The sequence below is a fragment of the Ruditapes philippinarum genome, unplaced genomic scaffold (genome assembly GCF_026571515.1).
Source record: "Ruditapes philippinarum isolate M1 unplaced genomic scaffold, ASM2657151v2 ctg403_1_1_1_1, whole genome shotgun sequence".
Lineage (NCBI taxonomy): Eukaryota > Metazoa > Mollusca > Bivalvia > Venerida > Veneridae > Ruditapes > Ruditapes philippinarum.
This window is the reverse complement of record NW_026855774.1, coordinates 93,726-117,670: the sequence shown is the minus strand read 5'-3', so window position 1 is coordinate 117,670 and position 23,945 is coordinate 93,726. Positions and strand designations below refer to the sequence as shown.

At 31.9% G+C, this 23,945-nt stretch overlaps 2 protein-coding genes across 2 annotated transcripts; one reads left to right on the top strand and one right to left on the bottom strand.

Annotated features, from left to right (window-relative positions):
- The first annotated feature begins 466 nt into the window (after nt 1–466).
- Nucleotides 467–13,581, top strand: LOC132744331 (DCN1-like protein 5). Its single transcript, XM_060733012.1, has 8 exons — nt 467–604; nt 2,123–2,199; nt 2,911–2,984; nt 4,305–4,396; nt 5,478–5,586; nt 8,793–8,897; nt 9,134–9,236; nt 9,801–13,581. The coding sequence occupies exons 1-8, from the start codon at nt 534–536 to the stop codon at nt 9,860–9,862; spliced, it is 693 nt and encodes a 230-aa protein (XP_060588995.1). The 5' UTR covers nt 467–533; the 3' UTR covers nt 9,863–13,581.
- A 557-nt stretch (nt 13,582–14,138) lies between these two features.
- LOC132744330 (cAMP and cAMP-inhibited cGMP 3',5'-cyclic phosphodiesterase 10A-like) lies at nt 14,139–21,577 on the bottom strand. The gene is made up of 10 exons (XM_060733011.1): nt 20,771–21,577; nt 20,206–20,369; nt 19,780–19,912; nt 18,696–18,838; nt 18,348–18,474; nt 17,779–17,962; nt 16,767–17,151; nt 15,949–16,165; nt 14,802–14,882; nt 14,139–14,414 (listed from the first exon to the last, which is right to left on the bottom strand). The coding sequence occupies exons 1-10, from the start codon at nt 21,485–21,487 to the stop codon at nt 14,250–14,252; spliced, it is 2,316 nt and encodes a 771-aa protein (XP_060588994.1). The 5' UTR covers nt 21,488–21,577; the 3' UTR covers nt 14,139–14,249.
- Between the last annotated feature and the right edge of the window lie 2,368 nt (nt 21,578–23,945).

Genomic DNA, 23,945 nt, shown 5'->3' with positions numbered 1-23,945 from the left:
ATTTACAATTAAAAAAACATGAGACAGATATGAAGATGTGACACTCTCAGCTTCTATGTTTAGTAAGAGTTTAAGAAAAATAAAAATTTTCTTTCTTTGGCAATAAAACTTTTTGGGTAGCTGTGATTTTTTGGGGTAGGTTTGGGAGGGGAAATAAACAATATTATATTTTAGGCCTAACAGTCGTGTTTCATTGCATAATAAACAGAAATAAGAACTTTGACTACACAAAATTTTAATTTATATTTTTTCTTCTCTTAATAAATTGAATTCCCCACTTGAAACCTCAGTTACTTTTTATGGTACATGTTGATGGCCAAATTTTTCTCATTGTAAACCCAACCAGAAATATGATGGTTTTTCCTAATTGGTTGGATGACCTCAAACACATAAAAACATTGCTGTAAATAATTACGATAAAAAATTGAATCAAAATTATTTTTTTTTTGACTAAACAATATTTTTCTTTTTAGACTCTACAAGACCATTCTGGTTTCCAGTGTAGTAGTAGCAGTGGTTCCCAGGAAGACAAAATGCCCATAAGACGGAAAAGATCCTCACCTACTATGGAGGAATCCAAGTCAAAGAGAGCAAAATATTCACAGTAAGATTTGATTTATTCTTATCATTACACTTGTGTGAATATGGTTACATGTAGATACAAATTGGATCTTTAAGTTTAATGTAAAATGATGAATAATCAAAATTTCAATTGGATCATGTTAGAGATAATTGAAATTCTATCAGTAATTTGAGTCATTGATGTCTGATACTATTGAAAATTACTCATTAGCATAATGTTTTATTGCTATTCAAAAAGAAATTTCACTTCCATAACTGAAACAAGAATATCCAGTAGTTGTTCTCACTTTATTTAGGAAATAGATATCAATTCTGAGTGCATTGTTGTAGAATAATGCACGGTTTGAGTTCAAATGTGTAGTAATATAATCACGAAGGCCGATAGGCCTGAGTGATTAATTACAAAGCATTTGAACGAAAAACGTGCATTATTATACAATAATGCACGAAGAATTAATATCTGTTTCCATTCTAACACGTCAAGAAAAAATATAATTATTATTTTAAAGTTGGACTTTATGTTTGGCGGTTAAATTTGTTTTCGCCTCAGAGTTGCCAATAGAAACGTTCTTTAAAGGCCGTTCCAGTGGGTTGAAAAAACTGTCGTTAAATCTACCGTGTGTAGAAACATTTTGAGAATAACGAATTTTGAAAACGTTGATAAAACTTTGTTTGGTTATTTTATTTCAGTCTATAATTTTCCAAGCGAAATACAAATTATCAAAAGTGAAATAAATGTAAAACTTAACTCGTCTGTGACGTTAAAATAGCGTACTTGATTTTGATTGTTTTGCACGTGCTGTTTGGCGCTACATTGTGACGTCACGTAAACAACACTTTAAACGTCTGTACAGCGTTAACGACTGAATTAAAGATATTGGTGTTCGGATTTATTTTCTTAGTTAGACCATTTTCTTTCATTCTAGATAGTTTTCACAACAAAATTCGACAAAAAATTGTTTTAATTTACCAGATTTTTCAAACAAAATGGCGCCCTTAATGTGAAAATACACAGGGAGATAATAAGAACGGCGAGTGCATTGTTGCAGAATAATGCGCACTTCGGGCCTTCTTTGTTTATATAGAAAAATTTCAGATAGTGTTAGAATGTGCACTTCCTCTACAGCAGTGTGAAGTTTCATTGAGATATCATTGATAGTTTAGAAGTTATACTCTGTACAATCTAATGACATTTTGATGACAATCATTTCGAATAAACAAACCTTGCATCAACAAATTGTTTAAACTTGACAGCATTCATAATGTAATGAATTGGTTAGGTTAACTATAAAGTTACGGTGAATTTTAGACAATGTCAATGATCTATCATGCACTTTGGTATATTATAAAAGTTGAAGTGTCAGTTTGTCTGTGCTGATGATGGTACTAGGCAACATTAAATATATCATATTTTATGCTTTATTAGATGAAACATTGACTTTTACACAGGTATAAATTAGTAAGGACAACATATAAATTGTCAGATTTATGAACAAATTGTGGGTAATTCACTTGTACAGCTGTTTTTCTTTCATATCAGATCAAGACGTGGACAGACAAGTTCTGCAGATACATTTAGTCACAAACAGTGTATATCATGGTTTCATGAATACACAGGTACAGTGTACATTTATTAACTCGTAAAAATAGCATTTAGATATAACTATCCGGGCATCCATGGCTTAGTGGTTAAGGTTGTGAGTGTTTATGGTCATTGACTTCTAACCACTTGCCCCTCACTGCTGTGGGTTTGAATCCCACAAGGGACTTGCGTTATGTGAGGAGGCTATCCAGCTTTTTACAGAGCATCTATTGTTCTACTCAGGTGCCCACTTAAGCCTGAAATAAAACATGAAGTGGCACCAGGGGTCTTCCTCCACCAGTAAAGCAGGAAAGTCTCCATATAGTCATTAAAGTGTTGGTGTGATTTAAAGTCCAATAAAAAAATCCTTATGTAATCATTCATTTGTGTATAATTTTAATGTTTGAATATAGAATCAAATGAAAATAGTTCATTTATGTTACAGAAAGTTCATGGTTATATAATATTTACAACTGCCTTGGCCAAGATTTTGATGTCACTATTAGGAACACTTCTGTTCCTCACTGTTGTAGGTTTGTGACTTGACATAGATTTTTAAATGAGAGGAATCTGTCAAGTTAGCTTACAGTGGATGATTAGTTCTACATACTCATGAAGTAATAGAATAGGTTTTATATCCTCCACCAGTAAGTAAAGTCAACAAATGACCCAGATAAATGTAAACTTAAATGATTTAAAGCTTTAGTAAAACAGAAAGTGATATATCAGATGTTTGTACAATACAGGTCCTGATGAAGATGTTTTGGGGCCAGAAGGTATGGAGAAGTTTTGTGAAGATATAGGAGTAGAACCAGAAAATGTAAGTTTTACAAATTTGTAGATTTGTTTGTTTTTTTCAGGTTTAAATACTGATTATAAGACATTTTTGGTCAAATTTGGCAGTCAGTTCATCTAACCAGCATTCAGTAAAATCTTCACAAGTGACCAACTACTAATCCCAGATAATTTCTGAATCATATGTGAAAGACAAATGACCATTAGTCTAATTGTCTAATTACTAATTGCATATTTGAGCTAAATGTTGTTACAGTGTAACTTCCGAATTCCGGAACTTCTGAAATCCGGAAACTTCTAAAAACCGAACAATTTTTTCGGTCCCGATTTTTCCCTTCTATTTTCTATTAATATAATACTTCTGAATTCCGGAACTTCTAAATTCTGAATTCCGGACGATATTTTCGAAAAATTAGAGTCAAATCAATGCAATTTTACCTCCAAAAACCGGAAATATCCAAAGGTGTGAAATACATTGTAAACCCTGCAGGAAGATATAATCTCCCTATCGATTGTTTACTAATTAGCGGTGATCGTGTAATTTGACACGCGTTAAAATCACAAACTGAAATGGTATGTTTGAAGTGATGCGGTTAGTCAAAGTAATTTACGGCGGTCAGTTAATTTGAAGTGTTTATTAGCGGATTAAATGACAATTAATGGAACAATGTATGCATCAAACGTCTTTAGGGATTTTATTGCATTTGATGTAATAATTAATTAACTAGCATCGGACGATATGTAAGTTTATGCAATTAACAACATTTTTACAAACTGATATGATATTACAGTAATGGCCACATCGTCCTTGACATTTAGTGATATTAAGTGGCTTAGTCTTGTCCACATTATCATAAACCTCTGAATTCCGGAAACCTCTGAAATCCGAACTTTTTGACAAGTCCCATGGGTGTTCGGTTTTCGGAAGTTACACTGTATTATTAAGCTAAGCATAGATCTGGGGTCTATGAGTATTAATTATGAACTTGTTTGTGGAGACTTACTTTGCCAAAAGTTTAAGATTTTCATATACATTATTGTCCATAGACATGTACTTCGTTCTTTAAAAAGCAAAAAGGAATGTCATATCTTCACCTCCAGATTTTGCTTTGTCTGACAATTTCAATTTTTTCCTGAAACACATTGCTCTCAAGTGTTAAGTAGCCTATCTATCTAGGGATTGTAAGAGAAAGACTTCAATTTATGAACTTATTTCTTGATATGAAACTGTTTCTATATACAGTAAAGGAAGTAGCTTAGAAAGATTTTTAAATGGTATCACAACTTATTTCACAATTTAGTTCAGAGGAATATTTTAATCTAAACTGGAATATTGTTTTTTCAGATTGTTATGTTGTCATTAGCCTACAAATTAGATGCTAAATCCATGGGCTTTTTTACATTAGCAGAATGGCTTAAAGGAATGTCAGAATTACAGTAAGTCATTTTATCACTGAATGCTTTTACAAATATTTGGTTTGTGTTTTCATTACACAAGGGTTTTTGGGTTGTTTGACTGTTCTTTATTTGTCACTAGTATGTCTGAAAGGATATATCAATTCTTTACCATTATTAACTTTAAGTAAGGTGTTCATCTTTCAGATTCCTTGAACAAATTTTAGTACCCTATGTTTACCATGTTATTAAAGGTAAGAATAGAATGAACTTTCTCTGTACTTGAAACAACAAATTCACTCAACCTCTCGCAATTTGATCAGATTGATCAAACTCGCCAAACAGGGCGAGCAAGATTCTCTCAATCCAAATGATATTTCTCTAAACATTTATAAATAAAGTTATTCGATAAAACAAACTGCAGAAGCCTTTTCATTTGTAATGTCTATCAAATAAAGTATGGAAATCGACCTCATGGCTAAGTATAAAACTTCACCGAATGGGTATGGTAAATAAAAAACACCTCTCCCTTAGGTAATGACAGCAGCATTCAACATACATAAGCATTCGGTAAAGTTTTATACTTACCAATAAAGTCGATTAGCAGAGTGTGTTAGAATTTGAATGAACTAAAGTATAGAGGCTTGTCAAAGATTATATATAAAAAGTATGAAAAGAAGAATTTATTATAACTGGTACCATTGGCCGAGTGGTTAAGGGGATCTCCTTCGCATCAGGAGGTCAAAGGTTCTAGCCCCACGGGGAGCATTAATTTAAGGATGAATGTTTCTCATGGGACTCCTTCCGAAATGGCCGCTTTGTGAGCTGCAAGGTAGTTAAAATGAATGGTTTCTAACCGCCTTTCACCTTGCATAGTGGTAGGAGTTGGGAGGTACATAGTATGCAAGCAAAAGGTGTCTCATAAGTCAGAAATGGCTGGCCCTTTCAGTAGGGGTGACACTGTAATAAACAAGATTTTTACCTTTTATAAACAATATGTAATTGAATTATACTGACATAAACCGGCAAATAGTAAATTTGGGTCATGTGTTAACTAATAAACGGGACAAATCCATTTCCCTTAATAAAACACATAATCGGTTTTTCAAAAATCTATTTACAGGGCAGATTGTACAAACAAAGTTCAACAGAAATTAGAATATTTAAGAAATTTGTTAGAAGATCCTGTACAGTTTAAAAATATCTACAGATATGCATTTGATTTTGCAAGGGTAAGTGCTGGTAGTTAGTCTCTTTGAAAAATAAGTACATTGCTAATATATATTGGCATTGGTTTTATATTAAATGTTTTATGTGCATGTAGAATGAAAGCTATTTATTACATGCTTTTCGGTGGTTTAAAGAAATATATCAGTGATATAAAACTGGTAATTTCACTGTTTGAAACAGTGAAATTACCACTTTGATAATTTCACTGTTTTGAATTTAAGCCCCTTACGTTGTTTCAGTGAAATACCAGCGTGCACAGAACTGGGTACCAACTTAATGACGTGACGTCGTAAATGACCTCACGTTGTATTATAATTTGGCGCGCTTTTCATTCAGTATTAGGTTAAATGTCTTTTTAAAACGCTTCTTTGCATATAATAAAAAGAAAATTTGTTTAGTTTAGTGTAAGATCGAAATATATTTCACCTTGTGAACACCAAAAGTTCATATTTTACTCGTGGCTGTGTCACTCGTGAAATATACCTTCTGGTGCTCACTCGGTGAAATATATTCCGATCTTACACTGAACTAAACAAATATCCTTGATGTCTTAATAATTAAGACGAGCATCTCGTAACTATTTACAATAATCAAACTTAGACAGACAGAATTAAATCTAATTAAATAATTCTGGTTGGTTGCATAAGTAGGTTACAGGGCCAAAGATGGGTTTTTAAAATGCAAATTTAAAAAATCTTTTTGCCTGGAAGTACAAGCCCAAAACTTTAAGATTAAGCATGCTGTTACAGAGGCTATGGTCCAGTCAACATTTGTGCCAAGTTTCATAAGTATTGAAGCATTTTTCATAGCAGTTTGGACTTGTAACAGGAGGCTTTTCTATGCAAAAACTGCCATATTCACAAAATGCTCATGAAGTAAAGGGTTAAAGATCATCTAATGGATCTCTACCAAGATTGTTTATATTATGGCTGGTGTGGTGGTCATTGTTTCTGCTTGTATGTGTAATTATAGATAAAACTGCTAAAGCTAGAAAAATCAAAATGTTAAAATTGGCCCATTGCAGGAGGTCATGGCTTTTTTCCCGTAATGGACATAGTAAACCTTCTCTTAAACATGATGAGTCCTAAGATTTGGTGTAAAGGTTAGTCATGACTAGCAGATTACCCCTATTGATTTTGAGGTCAGAGGTCAAGATCACTGTGGTCATTACTGTTAGAACCTTCTCCAACTTATGTTGTACTATTCTGTCCTCTGGTGGGTGCCTGGGGGATTTTCCGGATTATTGCACCCTTATTAGACATTGATGTCATATTATACATTGATGTCATATAACCATGATCCATATCTGTAGACAGTGTTACATGTAGTAAAAATTGATTTCTATTGAAAATGGACAATCAGAATGAGTGCATAAGAAAATCTACTTAATTAAGGATGTGAATATATGCATGTACTTGATGGTATCTTAACCCTTTAACTCGTATATACGCGAAACAACGCACTTTCGACCCCATCCCCAACCACCACCACCCCCCCCCCCCTCTTTTGGGCTTCAAATAGTGAAAAAATGTCCTATTTGGGCCCCAAACACATGTTTTCGTTTGAGAAATGTTGCTAAAAGAGTAAGCACTTTTTTGGGGTGGGGTTTGAAGGGGGGCAGTAGCCCCCCTCATCGCCAAGAAAATTTTGGACTTGTGAGAGGCTAAAAATAACCCCAGGTCGATCATAAGGTAACGTGTAACCAACGCTGAAAAGTCTTTGACTCTATCTCAATCCCTGAAGAAGTTGCAGCACTTTGAAATAAATTTTGATGGAAAAAATCAAGGCAAAATAGTGATTTTTGGAAATTTTGAGATGTCCCCTTGTTGCTATGGTAACAGGAAATTTAAGACTGAGCATGTCGTTACAAAGGCAGATTACAAATCGTTACAAATGGTCCAGTCAACATTTGTGCAAAGTTTGATTAGTATTGAAGCATTTTTCATAGTTTCATAGCAGTTTGAACTTGTAACAGGAGGCTTTTCAGTGAAAACGGCCAGTTTTCAAAATATGCTCATGAGGTGTTAACATGCTGTAAGATTTATTTAAGTTTTGTGTTATTTAAGACTCTTTTTGATAAACAAAGTTATTGGAGAGATTGGTATAAATTATTATTACATGCTTTTTAGACAGTTAAATAATTTCTGAATGAAGTTATAAAATATATAATTTTCACAGTAGCCTGACTATTTGAATGTGCATGTTAAGCAATTATCATTGTAAAAAATGGAAATATCATAGGGATACACTTATTTGTAAGTAAAATGTAATTGATAAGGAGAAGCACATAATTCTTTATAATTTTAAAAATTAAACAATTTTATTTCATGCTGTTCGGTGGTTTATAGAAATGTATCAGTGAAATAAAAATCTGATAATTAACAGTGAAATTATCAATTTGATAATTTCACTGTTTTGAATTTAAGCCTGTTACATTGAAATACCAGCGTGCACAGTATTGGAAACCAACTTAATGATGATTTACGACGTCACATTGTATTATAATTTGGCGCGCTTTTCGTTTAGTATTAAGACATTAAACGCTTTTTTGCATATAATAAAAAGAACATTTGTTTAGTTCAGCTTAAGATCGAAATATAATTCACCTTGTGAACACCATTTCCAAAAGTTCATATTTCACTCTTGGCTGCGCCACTTGTGAAATATACCTTTTGGTACTCACTCAGTGAAATATATTCCGATCTTACACTGAACTAAACAAATATCCCCTACTTTTTTAAAGTATGAGCATTGTATAGTCATGATTTGATGATGTCATGAAGGAGGGCACATGACGTTTACACAGAAAAAATTAGTCAAAATTTCTTAAAACCACTAAAACGCATGATATAAATAGAAGATTTGTTTCTTTTACATGTAAGATCAAATTATATTTCACTCGTGCACACCAGCTGTTATATTTTCACTTGTGGCTATGCCACTCATGAAAATATTGCATCCTGTGTTCTTTCTGGGAAATAAATTTTAATCTTACATGTGAAACAAACAGATATCCACTACCTCATAAAGTCAGTAGTTAAACAGATAGTATAAGATACATGTAAACACTGTATTTATGAAATAATATATCCCAAACAGTGATTTTATGGCTCAAAAACATCACTGTTTTGAGTTTGGGTGCGACAAATTATATCGCGTAGCGTAGTTAAACAGTTAGTATAAGATATATGTATACATTGTATTATAGGATAAAGACCAAAGAAGTATGGATATGGATACAGCAAAGGCCATGTTAACATTATTATTGGGTAAAAAATGGCCTCTCTTTCCAAACTTTCATCAATATTTAGACGTAAGTATGACACTAGTTTTGGAACAATGTTATATGAATGTACAGAACTTTGGGGCATTGCATCCAGCTGATTTTTAGGCAGTATAGAAATAGGTTTAGAGAAAGCTCAATATAAGATTGAAAATAAATAAACATTGAAACTTTTTGTTATGAAAGAAATGTAAACCTAACCTAAGAAGGAAAAATTAAGTACTGAAAGTAGGAATATATTTAATTGTACCTGATATTATTTTCAGCAATCAAAGTATAAAGTGATCAACAAAGACCAATGGTGTAATATACTGGAGTTTAGTAGAAGTATATTTCCTGATCTAACTAATTATGATGAAGATGGTGCTTGTAAGTAAATACAATAATAAAACTTTGTTCCTTGTACATGTATTTGTTAAAACATAATTTATTTTAGTTTGATTGTACTGGAAGCTATAAGTTTAAAAACACACTCTAGAATCCTTTCCATCAACAAAGCAGTACTAAAACAAGGACACTTTACTGACTTTTCAATCTATGTGGCTAGCATTCCTTACATTACAAGTCTGACATGTTTAACACTCGGCCGTACCACTACAAACTTTTCTAATGCTTTTGGAATTTGGATATAGGAGTTAAATAATTAATGCAACAAGATTACTAAAGGGTGATTATTACACTCGGGTGATGTTATAAAGTAATAATCATATACCATAGATATTATATAAGTACAGCAATAAAAAAAACATAATTGTTTCTAAAGAAAGAAATTAATGCAATCTAAACATACTATGATTTAACAAAGGTATTTTAAAAGTTATGATTAGGGCTAATGCCCATAATACTTTTATAATTTGTTACAAGATACTTGAAATATTTTAACGATCTAAAATGTTAAAAACCTGTGATAGATATTTTGATTTGGTTGTTTAGGGCCAGTGTTGCTAGATGAGTTTGTTGATTGGTTCAAAGATCAGAGACAGATGAATAGCTGATGGTTTAATATGGACCAAGAAATGAATGATTGAAACAACACACACATTTAACCACATATTGTGAACCTGAAAACTTGTCACACAGATGGAGACAGAAAAACAACAACAGCTATGAGATATAAAGCAAACACTTACATAGTGATATTACGTAGGCAATCTGCAACAAGAAATCCTCTGTAGATCAAAATATGTAGATAGATCTGGTTCTGTATTTATCAACCTTTGAGGTCATATTTGTATATATATATATATATGATAAAATTTGCTACATACATTGATTTCTTTCTCTCTAAATTAAATATGCTTATATTGTTATAAAACATTATTGAAATTTAAATGTAACTGCAGAACTTTAGAAAAATTGTCAAAATTGGCTTTCATTGAAACTAATAATGGTCAAATATGAATAATCTGGGATATGAATTCCTGCCTAACAGACTGGAGTCTCTATTATATTCACCCATGCTGGAAATTTAGTCTGGCATGGGGGTGTCACATTGTTCACTTCCTTTAAAATGACATCATTTTAGCACATTTTATGGGAGAGCTGCCTTTAAATCATGTAATTTCGGGACACTTTAGAATGAAACTGTGTGCCTGAGTTGATGTCATTTCCCAATTATGAATGAAGTTGTAAAATCATTTGCCAAGGAAAAGGACATTATTTTCCATGGAAAATTATTGTATTGATGTAAACTATTTAAAATATCATAGAATTATCACAATGGCAATGGATATTCCGATCCAAATTGCAACATAAGACAGATGTTATTGGTTTCATTTCCAAACATCAAATGTTGATAAATACAGAGGCAAATTTAATAGGTATCAAAGTAAATGTTTAGGTACATGTGATAAGTTGTCTTTCCATTTCTTTTATTCATGCCAGTAAAAAAGATTGTGTATTTTTTGACCACGGGTTTTATATGACATATGTCTTTCATAGATATATAGTTAAGATGTGCTTATTACTTACAGGTTCATGTGTTCATCTTTACTTCTGATCCTTGTGAAATATTCTGTGAAATATCATGTATTTGACTGAAAATCTATATATACATGTATGTATTACTAAACTTATTTTGACATGTTTCTTAATGGCAGATAGAGGGAATTACAAGCAGGTGTGAAAAAATTATCACATTTTTTACTGATCAATAGTTGTTAAAGTATTCAAATATTAATTACCTACTAGTAAAGCCATTCTTGTTGAAATAAATACAGACACCATATACAATGGCTTGGTAAATTTCCATGAATCTTATGTCTACTGATGTACTACACAGTGCTGTTTGAGGCACCCAATGGTTTGTCTAAATGATTATCATATATACATGGTTTATTTCTTCAATTTTACATCAAAAAGAGTCAGTGAAAAAAAATCAGTGTTATAAATTCATTGTGCAAGTTGGATAATAATGGAGAATATAATGCTCTTGAGATTTATGTAACAGTTTACTAGAGCTTTATTTCAAATAGTACCCATACAAAATTAAACGATAGTATAAGATCCATTAATGACCAACAGCAATGTGTATATTTAACATAAATATATGTAGAACAGTGATCATTTGGGTTCGAATATTTGTTGAGAATAGTACATAAGCTAGTGTGAGGGATGTAGAGAGATGTTACACGTTTAGAGACTTGTGAACAGATCCAGTAAAACCTATTAAGTCTGTGATTTTCAAAAAGATTTGCTTTTGTTTTCATCACTCTTGAGGGACCTCCTCTGTTAAGAAATTTTATTTGACAAAGCTTTTCATTATTTGTATACCTGTCTCAAGAATGCTGGCTTTTGATTGGTATATTTAATAAATGTGCTAGAAATCAACCAATCCAGAGCAATGTCAACTTGATTTGAGATAAGTCTCATATTGATGGGTTTCAAAAGAAGTTGACTTATGGCTAATGGACACACTGATTTTCAATGTAAATTTATCCTAGATAAATGTGCCATTTTACCTTGTGATAAAAGCATGTCTTGGTCAATATATTTAGTTTTATGTCGAGTTTTTATCATGTACAATATATCAAGCATTTTTTTGAAACAAAGATTAGGTTTTCAGGCATTTTCTTCTGATAGCATGAAAAAATATGACATACTTTTTTTTAGTCTGACTGAGCGCAAAATGCTCAAGGTGAACTATTGTAATCTGTTGTTCATGTTTTAAACCCATTTGCCTGTAGTGATGAAGTTATGCAGGAATGGTCCTCTAAAAATTGCGCAGATGGTTCTTGTCCTTCAACAAGATGGTCAATATCAGAGATAAATATAGCAAATCTTGCATCTATAGAATTGTTGGAGGTAAATTCTGATTTAATTCAATACAAATTATTTCTTAATTAATTCAATCATTGTAGTCCGCATAATAAGATGGCTGACTATATTCTAAATATAGAAATGACAACTTCTTAACCACTTGGCTGATTTTGATGAAACTTGATAAAAATGATGAATATGTTAAAAATTTGTCCATGTGAACCATATTTACAGGTGAACAATTAAGGCCCATCACGGTCCTCTTGTTTCAGTGTAAGGTTGATTTTTTGCTTATCATTAATTAATATTCATGTTAATTTTGAATTCTGATATTTCGTGCAAAGGAGATGAAACTCCAGGTTAGGGTTGGAAAGACTAACTTCACATTTTCGTCTGATATTTGAAGTTAATGTCTGAAAATTTGTTCTTTGTGTTGGACTTTGTTTATAGAATGTTACCTAATGTATTGATTTTTCTGAAGTGCTATTTTTAATTATTAAATTAAATTGTTCTATTATTAATACACTGTGGGTTTTACGTGATGTATATGCTGATTTTATTTGTTTGTTTGTGAAACTTGTATTGTGTTTGTCCAGTCCTAATTGACAAATTTGTTCAGTGTATTTCAGTGTATGTACATTAATATTAGATTTAAGTGTATTTTGAAATAAACCTGTTATAGGGGAAATATTTTGGATGTTTTGTAAGATTTGATGTTTTGGAAATATTATAGTGACCTTTATATTGCAATAGCTGAAATTTTTCTGCTAGTCATTTAGGTCACTTTGAATGCATTTAGTTTAGTATTTACATGTCGGCATTTATTGATACTCAAAACAAAAGTAAAATGCACTGGTCAAGAATATTAACATAATATGTTTTTATTAAGATTAAGATTTTGTGAAAACGAAACAACACTGTACAGAAACTTGTACTTGGCCATAATAGATTTGTCGGTGATTTTTTCACCTTATATAACAGAAGCCTATAAAAGGCCTCTTCCTAAGAGAAATTTTCTTTTAATTCAAGTTTTTTTCATCTTCCAAAATCTGAGCTTACACCAGCTTTTTTACTTTTTAGCCATATTTTTCCAGAATTAATTAACCTAGGAGAACCACTGTAAAGTCTGTTCTACTGGGATCTTGAAAAACATTGATGGAAGTTACACATGTTCAAAAGTCACTTGAATTAGGCTATGTTTTTTATGACTGAGTAAATGATATGTACGTTATTATTTAATAGAATTATATGTTAGAATATATTAAATTCTTTACTATTACACATATAAACATATATGAAAGAAATCTTCCATAATTATGATATAAATCTTGTAGTTATGCTGTTTTTAAGATACATTCAGTCACATCTGTATATAGATACATCATTAGTCATCTGTAACCATCTTGTTAATAATGGATAAAACACCAACAATATGTAATAAATGATATTACAAGAACTTCAAGCCTAGTTATGTATTTAAATCTCCCCTCAACACTGACAAATTGACTTGTGTTGTTTAGTTTCTTTAAGCAACAATTAAATGTATATGGGCCATGATTTATAATTTGGTCCATCAGCATAGCTATACCATAGAAAACATGTTAAGCTTTAGAAGGGTAAGTAGAAACATGTATAACTTGTTCCATCTTACTATACACCAAAACGCCTTCGGGATGTGTTGTTCTCTTCCCCCATGACATTTATTTCAGTACTATTTTGTCTGGATTTCAATGAAACTTGACCGGAACAAGTCAATAGCCGCAGGATATTTGCATCCATGTATCCTCGACGTGTTTCAACACAGTTATGACCCCTGAATACATTTAAAGTATACAACTCAAAATTTGCTGAGGATCACCTTTTTGACATATTTCAGTCCTATTATCATACTAAAATCATTTCCCTTTTTACAATGTGTCGGTAATCATCAGCACATTACAATGGGGTTTCCTATTGGTGAATAAATGTTTTACAACAAATAATTTTAAATGCGCCTGCTTGCAACCAAATAAATCGGAACAAAATATTTATTCTGTTATATAATTTATAATTATTTCCAATCCTGATTTTTATATCAATATTTGAAATGTTGATTTTGTTATTGTTTAGTTGGTTTAATATTGGCTAATCTTTCGCTATTGCTTCGGCCTCGGCTGCTGCAGCCTCAGCAGCACATTTCTCCCAGTTCTCCTTACATGTAACACATCCATCTAGAAGAGGCTTGGCGGCCGGGATTAGGGCAGTCAGGGTTGTGTACATAGGCTTGCAAATGAAGCCAATAAATCCAACCTGTATAATTCAATAAAACAAATCATAGATGATTAGTGTACTGATTTATAAGGTAAGAACATATAGATCTAGAAATTGAAGACACTCTTGCTTGGAAATTTAACAGGTGCACGAAATGAAAACTTATCAATCAATTAATGGCAGATATATTCAGCTTACAAAATGTTGGTAACAGTTTAATTGAAGTAATTGTTTGTGTATAGTTATGTGACAATGTATTATTCACGAGACATGCAAACTACCTGCATTTGTTATCATTTGTATCAACAGTTACATATCAAACATAATACAAGGTATTGCTGACCAAATAAAGTATGAATTGAAGGTCAACATAAAAAAGTTCCTCTCATTTTTATGATTGGAATTCTGTTAAAGCATAAGTATTACCTGCATTTTGGGAATATCTTTTTCATTTATTCTGTCCATCATTGGAATAGGTTGTATTCCTCGCTTTTTCTCCTCATCTCCCTGGGTAAACAAACAAAAACTCATGAAGCAGAATTTCATATACATGTAGAATTAACTTATAACAGGTGACTTCAAGTTGACTTAGTTTTAATGTGTACGATTTTGGTGGATCCGTCAAAAGCACTTATTTATACGTTAGATATTCATAAATAGTATTATTATATAATGAAATCTTGATGAAATGAAATGGGTATTTTAATTTCCCGATTTTTACCGTAAAATTAATTTTTCACTGCAGTGAAACATATTTTTCGTATTTTCACTGATATCTTGGCGGACTACTAAATTCAGCCATTACACATAATTAAAGTCTTTCGAATCGTAAGGTCAAAAGATAGAAAAAGAAAATAATAAACAGAAAATTCAAGTTTTTCCTATAGATACAGGCTTATTTTATCTTATGGTATCCAGTCTAGTTTGGGGGTACGTTATATTGAAACAAGAGCCGGTTTTGGACACAGAAAAGTATATCTTTTGTAGTTTCAGAGTTATGTCCCAGACAAAGTTCAAAGTGTGATAATTTCAAACTTAGGCAAGGCAGAGTCACTGTTATTTGCACTGCACCTCTACTCAATGAGATTTAACTACCGACTTGCGCGCGACACGTCGTCTCAATATGGTGATCATTTCTGTGAAATAGTTGTAAAATCCGACTTCAAATGAAGTTAGGGGCCGGATACGATTTTGCTACAAAGTCATGCTGAGACATTGACCTTCAAGGTAGCGACCCAAATGTTTTGCGCGACACGTCGTCTCAATATGGTGATCATTTCTATGAAATAGTTGTAAAATCCGACCTCAAATAATGAAGTTAATGGGCCGGACACGCTTTTACTGCAAGGTCATGCTGTGACATTGACCTTTAAGGTAGCGACCCAAATTTTGTGCGCGACACGTCGTCTCAATATGGTGATCATTTCTGTGAAAAAGTTGTAAAATTCGACTTCAAATTACGAAGTTCTGGACCGGACACGAATTCGTGACGGACGGACTGACGGACGGACAACCCGGCGACTATATCCTCCCCCAAATTTTTTCGGGGATCATAAAAGAACTTATTATAAACCTGCACGTAAAACTCCTCGTATATCAGCTTTGCAGTTTTCTTTTGAGTTTCCCACGGTTTGCAAATGGCACATAAATCACTACTGGTCATCATGAGAGAAAGAAGTCCATCACGGTGACTCATAACCTCGAAGTCAAATTCGTTCTTTTCTATCAAACCGGTCAAGAACTTCTGGTTTGGAAAATACAACGCCAAATCTGTTGCTATAATGAACTTCCTGTTAAAAATGATTTATTTAATATAGGAATACATATATTTAGTATTTCTTATCATCGGCCAAAGTAGATCTAGAAGCATTCGATGTCACACAATGTTTCTGAGATTTCATGCCTTCAAAGCAAATAGCCGGGTGTATTTGTGTCATTGAAATAACGGACAATAAATGTTATCACATCTTTTCGGTCTTTTCCAGCATAGTTCCCTAATTATCATGCTCGGAAAAATCCTAAATCTAAAACAACAACAACAACAACAACACAGCTACAACAATTTCTCTAAGAAGTCTATATCAAAAGAAAATAATGGATATACTCCTTGTTCGCCAGACCTTGCCCCTTATGACTTTTGCTCAAAAACACCTTGCTGAACGCGAAAAAATGTCGGTTCGGCTATTTTCCAGTGTCTTAACAGTATACCTTGAAAAGATTATGAAAAACGCATTAAGAAATTGGATTAAAAGTCTAAATTTGTATATCAGATGGTTAAGAGTATTATGAAGGATTGAGTACTGGTTACTAAGACTGGTTACTAAGCACTTTTGAAAATTGACCCAGTTGCATTCATATTTGAATAGTCATAGTCATATTTCATAGTCTTACCTTATCAAATCGAGAACATCTTTATGTTCACTTGATGATAGGTGCGCGAAGATATCCTGTCCCTCCGAATGTAGAATGGTAATAGTCTGTTTATAATGATGTTGTTCCATCACTGACGTCGTGTATAAATTGGCTAGAGGTAAATTCAACTTCTTAAAGAAATCATTGTTATATCCCCGGTGATCTACGTCATGACAAATACCGCCAACAATCAACGCCATTTTTTCCAGTCTCGTTAAATTCAAACCAGACGACTCTATGATTCTCCAAATACAATGTGCAACGTGGAAGCCATGCTGCCAGTTGTGATACAACACTGGCCTATAGTTTTTTCTTATCGTCAACACAAACCGGCATAGTTTTTGAACATCAAACGAATGTTCACCTGTACGCGAAAAAACAACATGAAAATATTAACGAGAATACGGAAATTTCAAGCACATTAATCGTACACATGCCTGATTTATCAATGCAAACATACTCCTGTCACGGGATGAAAACTTGTTGTTGTTTCTGGTAAAGCGTTTGTTTCCCTGTATATTGGCATATTCTTTTAATGTAATGTAAATATGAATAGACAAGCTTATTCTGGAGGAATTATTCATAATGTTTCTCTTTATCAACTGTCCATAACAGATAATGATATATAATTTATAAAGAAAACAAGTTTAGATAAACTGTTTGTATGGACTAATACGATGAACACCTGCACATATTACATACAAGTTTGATCTGGTATGACGTTGCTGACATTATGACCACGTTTCTAACGAACGAACATAAAAACTTAAAAAAAATATACATGTACATGTATAACATTGTGTCATTTCAAGAGAAGCTTTATCTAGACTTGCATTTAGGTCTCATGGATTACACTTGATCAGATCACACTCCGCTTTGCCCATGAACTAGCAAACTCCTCTATAATATAGTACTGGACCCTTGATGTAAAGATTCTCATAAAGTAGCCTATAGTAAATAAATTTCATAAGGGTTATAAGATAAGGGTTACCAAATGTAGTCTCCATCATTCTGATAAAAAGTTTGGGAAGAACTTCCTCATGTCCAAAGCAGGAGAATTTATATTTGTCGAAATTTGGGGGCACTTCATCCGGTTTGAGATATGGATTTACAATAAGTGAATGCGCTTCTTCTTCGCTGCACGAAAGGTGGAAATGTAGCACTTCCATTGCTACCTGTTTGGGGGAAAAGTCTTGTTTTTATTTTTTTTATTTTTTGGAATAGAGATAAATTTTGTCGTACATTCAAATTTAAACGTCCCAAGTGATGTAGTGCTGTGTTTGGCTATGGTGAGTTTGGTAGTAGTGAACGCCATTGTACAACAAAAATACTCGTATACAATCAATGTTTCTAAATGACGTCTCAAATTTAGACTTCTAAATAAATCATTAAATTCTAAACTAGATCAATACAACCAATGCTTCTTATTTTAAATAATGTATTAAATTCTAAACTAGATCTATACAATCAATGGTTCTAAATGACGCATTAAAGTCAGGACTAGACCTATTTTATTATACTTTGACCAATAATAATACAAATTAAAGTAAGATAACACACCTTGTATTTCATTTGTTGATGGGCAAGCATGTTATATAACCTAGAATAGTGTAATGCAAGGGCACAGTAGACAGCAAATAGTTTGAAAGCACTGACATCTTCGTTTGTGAAGTAATCGCCATTTTTCCTAAAAGTAAATAACTCATTCATTTAGAATCAAATCAAAATCCCTCGACTTGTTTATTGCATAATTAGTTAAAGTAGCGACTATAATTTAGTATTTAGTTATTTGACAGATTTCTAGAATTGTTTTGGCTATCAATAATAATGAAATCCCAAGACTTTTTGTCTGGAAAACAAAACATATGGCTACTATTTCTAAGAGGTATTATATAAATGATGATTTACCTATTTATCATCTGAACCACGCCGATCACTCCATTTTTGGCGTTGATTGGCATACAAAGTATGTTTCTTGTACGGTATCCGGTCTTTTTGTCTATCTCAGTATTAAATCTTTCATCTTGGTACGCGTCTTTTATATTTACTACCTACAAAACAATTTATGACAGCCTTAAACATAATTTAATAAATTATTTCAAACTGGCTACTTTACAAAAGTCATAGACATAAAAGCAATCATACAGTTACTTATACTTTTTCAGTAAACACTCGATCAGCGGTCAATAAAGTTAAAGACGTTTCCGAGATTAGTTCAGTTTTTTTTGTTTCAAATTTTTTATGGTTTTAAATCATAAATATGATGCTCAAATTAAGATTTATCAATATGTTAGGTTCCAAAAAGCATTTTTTATAAAGATATTACCGAATTTAACATTTCATGTAAATAAAGGGAAGTAATAACAAAATTATTTTCTATAGAGTTTAAGTCAAATTTTACACTAAGAAATGAATGCATATACTTAAATGATTACATACAAAAATATGCACAAATATTTGCAGTACATATTTTACATATTCTACGATGTTTGAAAATTGTTTTATTTGCATAATTATGTACACATATATATTTTCACTTAGTGTAGTTTACCACTTTGATCACAACTTACAGGATCTTTAAGAATAAAAAAATAAAAAGCTCTGAGAATTTTCTTAAACTTTACATAATTTTAACAAAGTGAAGAAAAAGAACTATTTTACTGATATTTTCACAAGATCATAAATACACCCGTTCCGCATACCCTTTACACCTATTATACATGTAAAATATTCCTGTTTTATATTAGTTTATGAACATTTTTGACAGGCTATATATGGCCCTATTTAACGTTTGTTTATATGACGGCGAGGGTTATATTGCATATAACCGTTTACATACGGACATATAACATGTCAAAAATCTTTATAGCGGATTTATAACACTATTAGAGAGAGAAAAATGAAATTAGCTCATAAATCAACTGCAGCGGTATAGATAGATAACATTAGCCAATGAAAAACGACGTTATACAGTATTATAAAATACACTTACCTCGCCTGTCTGAGCGACATACCCGGCTATTCCACGATTCTTTGGGAACCGGATTTGTGATTTTTTAGTAAACACGGAAAGTCCAGTCTCGCTCTTTTTGCCCTCGTCAAAGTAATCTGCAAACAGTTCCTGTCTTAACAAATAAAATTCATAACATAATGAGCCATGTGCATGTAGCTAATATAATTTGTATAGAAAGTTTGTTTTTATGGGGTGGTTGCCTTTAATCTTCTATTTTACACATGCTGAAAAATAAACGGCTACCAGTTTGTGTATTTAAACTTAAACTATGCTATCTTGTGCGAACCTAATCGTCTTGAAGCAATACTCTAAGAAAGGCAACAGGAGACGGGTTATCATAATTTATAGTTTTATGTCTGTATGTAAGTACAAATCAACTTAATACTAATTCAGATATAATATTACCTTTCTTCATCAACCAGGAACAAAGCACATCTGTCGGCAGTTACAAGGTCTTTGGTGAAGGTCATTATGTTAGTGACGAGTGTGTCTATATTTTCCATATCATCAAACATAACACGTGTCGTCTCTAACAGAAAGTTGTTTAATGCATCTTGTAGCTTGAGTAACTAAAATAATAAATAAATAAATTGTTGATGAAAAAATAACAAGATATTAGTAATGCATCTTCATATCGTCAACATGAAAGTGAGCAAAAACTGAATGATCACACATGGAAAGTAATGAAGAAGAACGGAATTACCCGAGTATGTTTCAGTTTTGACATGTTATACATGATTCAGAAGATTTGCAAAAGATTTGCACTTTTATAAATAGATGAGAAAAATCCACAGACTCTACAATACTGTTAAATATATAATATTTGGAGATAAATAAATAAATAAACAAACATATAAATTGATTAATTATTAATAAAACACTTTGACATTGAAAAATTTCTTTACAGATGCTTTATTCTTTTAGTGTGTTTTTTCTTTCTTATCTTTCATTGAGATTATTGAATGAATACCTTGTTTAATTTCATCTTTTGTAAGCAAGCCATCACCCATGTCATAATTGCATTGACGAGTTCAAAATGAAAAGTGCTGAACGGTGACGACCCTTGACTTCTGATGAATTCTACGACCACATAGGGAGTTCCACATTCAAGAAATAGCGGAATACTCATTATATGACATCTCTTGAAAATATCAACGCCAACACCATCTGGAAATCTGGGGTCATTACAAAGATCTTCTAAATTCAGCGGAACTTTTTCTGTGGCAACATACGATGCTACAATACGATTTTCGCCGATTTTTCCAAAACGTACACACCCCTTTTCCGGCTCAAACTTTGCTAGATTATTCTCAATATTTTCAACTGCAAGTAGATGAAAGTATTCCGCATCTATAGAAGTTTTAATCAGCATACACATTTCGTATATTCTTTCATATATCTCGTCATCTTTAATAGAACCAATTATTTTTCTGCTCATCGCCGTAATTCCGGTGTCTGTATAAACTGTTGTCTTCCGACGTTTGCTTTTACTCTCAAATTTTGCAGATGCTATGTAATTATCCCCTGCCTCCGCAAGCAATTTTTTCCGTAGGACATTTTCTATTAATGATTCTGAAGCGGAAGTCAAGAGATATTCCTCAACTACTCTTGGATGATTCTCAAGATATTCTTTGACTTCATTTTCTGTAATCTTCGCGCATATTTTACTCGAGCCAGGGCATGCCATTTTTTACCACAAAATCAATTCACAATTTTCTCCTTTTTTTTCGGTTACGTCTTTCCATTTTCAAAATAACGATGTTGACAGTCAGTTAATGACGTCACTTGCGGTCGGCGTTATCATTTCATTTGACGCCGTTTCTGAAACGTCAAATCCTGTTAGTCTATTATAATAATGATAAAAATGATAACATAACATAATATTTATTTAGCATTAAATGTTACAACATTCATAGCCATTTCAATCTATAATACAAAATAAGGGTATACATGGTTAACAGAGAATTCTACAAATGATTTATACAAATTAATCTTATTTCATTTAACAGAGTGAACAAAATTGATTTTTAAAGTCATTCCTTAACAATGTTTCTCATCATTATTATCATTTTTCTGTTGTGTTACTTCTAAAGTAAAACATATTACAAAGAATATTTTTCCTTTGTTACATATATGCAAGCAATTTTTGTGTTCATTGAATATATTTATGCAAAATAATTCAAATATGAGATCCACTTCATTGTGTTTACATTAACTTAAAATACTTACAAAAGATAAAAAAAGAAAACAAAACAGTGAAAACTTTATTTTGAGAAGGTGACATATTAAGAGTACATAATAAACATACAACTTATTTCCAATATGGCCTTTTATACATATATATATAAACAGAAAACAGAAACAACAATAAATAACAATATAATTACGACAAACACTGTTACAAAATATCAAGCATTTTCATGGAAATGAAATAATTTATAATAAAAATAAGTACGCAAATAAAATCATCCATCAATGTTAACAAACAAACAAACAAACAATAGATATATAAAACATCAGTTTAAAGTTTTAAGTGTTTCAGTTTATTCTGTAACATAATCCTTTAGTTTACGTTTAAATGTTGACAATTTATTCTGCAGTTTTATGTCAGCTGGAAATGTATTCCATAAATGTGTCACCTTGTATGTTTGTTTCATATAATTTGTCCGTGGCCTGAAGTAAGAAAGTATCATCTGTCAAAAAATATGAAATTCTTTTTAAAAGTGCAATTTTTGAATTGAGTTAGCTTTTAACATTATGAACTTGAGTATGCCCTGTTAAATTATTATCAACACATATCCTGAGATTTTTTTGACTTGATACGTTTTCTGTTATGGTGTCATTTATAGCCCGTTTAGTTTTGAATTTGGAACCTAATAGCATACACAGTTTTCCTTGGTGCTATTTATACACCATTTGTTGACCAAGTAAAGAGTTTTTTGGAGTTCTTTCTCAATGCCGAGAATATCTGTGTCGGATTTGTATAATGTGGAGTCATCGGCGTACATGTCGATGTTAATAAAATCTGAAATTAATGTCATATCATTTATAATATATATAAAAAAATAGCAAGGGCCCTAGTAGTGACCTTTGTGGAATTCCGGTTTTTTATAATCATTTTCTTTGAAAGCAAATTACTAGTTTTTACCAGTTGTGTTCTATTCGATAAATATAAAATATTTTGTGTTTGTTTAGTACTATTGTTGTTACTTCATATAAATAGATATCAATTGCTCGTATTTCTTAAAAATGCGATTTTTCTGTTATTTATTATGACCAAAATGGTTATTCATAGGAAATTTTATAGGCCTACAAATCATAAATTGTAGCAATTATTTCAATGAATTCATTGAGTAAGAATTTTAGACACATTGATCAGACGAACTATATATAGGGCTTTGCAGCACATTTAAAGACTAATGACGAAATTAATTAATGAAAAATCAACAATACACCACATATCCTGCTCACCAGTATTCTAGTTATTTTTACACTGAATTACAATATCTGCAAACATTGCGTTAACATGGAAGTGAACATAGCAGGATCATATTATAAGTAAACTGATGATACCTTACAATCACCAATTTTATAGTACCCAATGACAGGGCTGGTCAAAGAATTTGTCGCAAGTTTGGAGATATTCTGATATATTTGTTTCGAATATTATCCCTTCTCGCATCAAAATATAAACAGTGGAGATGTGTTAACATTGCCCACCACCTCCAATGACATATTGAAAATGAGAACTGTGATATGAGCGTGAAATCTGTTTGTGCGAACGTGTTGATGTTGTCACATAGTTTACGCATAGCGTCCCTAAATATTTAGGTTTTCCTGAGGCCATATTAATATCAAGAATTTTAATCATCTTTAAAAGAAATGTTGTTAATAGAAATATTCTTTGTTAATGAAAGTTTAGAGTAATAAAACGGACTGAATTCAGGTTCTAATATGCTTAAATATGTGATATATACCTTCACCTTTCTTCATCTCTCAAATATCTCTTGTTTCCATGTTCTATGCACGAAATATAACACCATCATGGTCGTGCATTTACATGTATATACCTCCTTTTTTGTTGTTGCTGGTGTTGTCTTTTAAAATCAGAATTTCAGGCATATCAGATTTACACATTTTCTTAT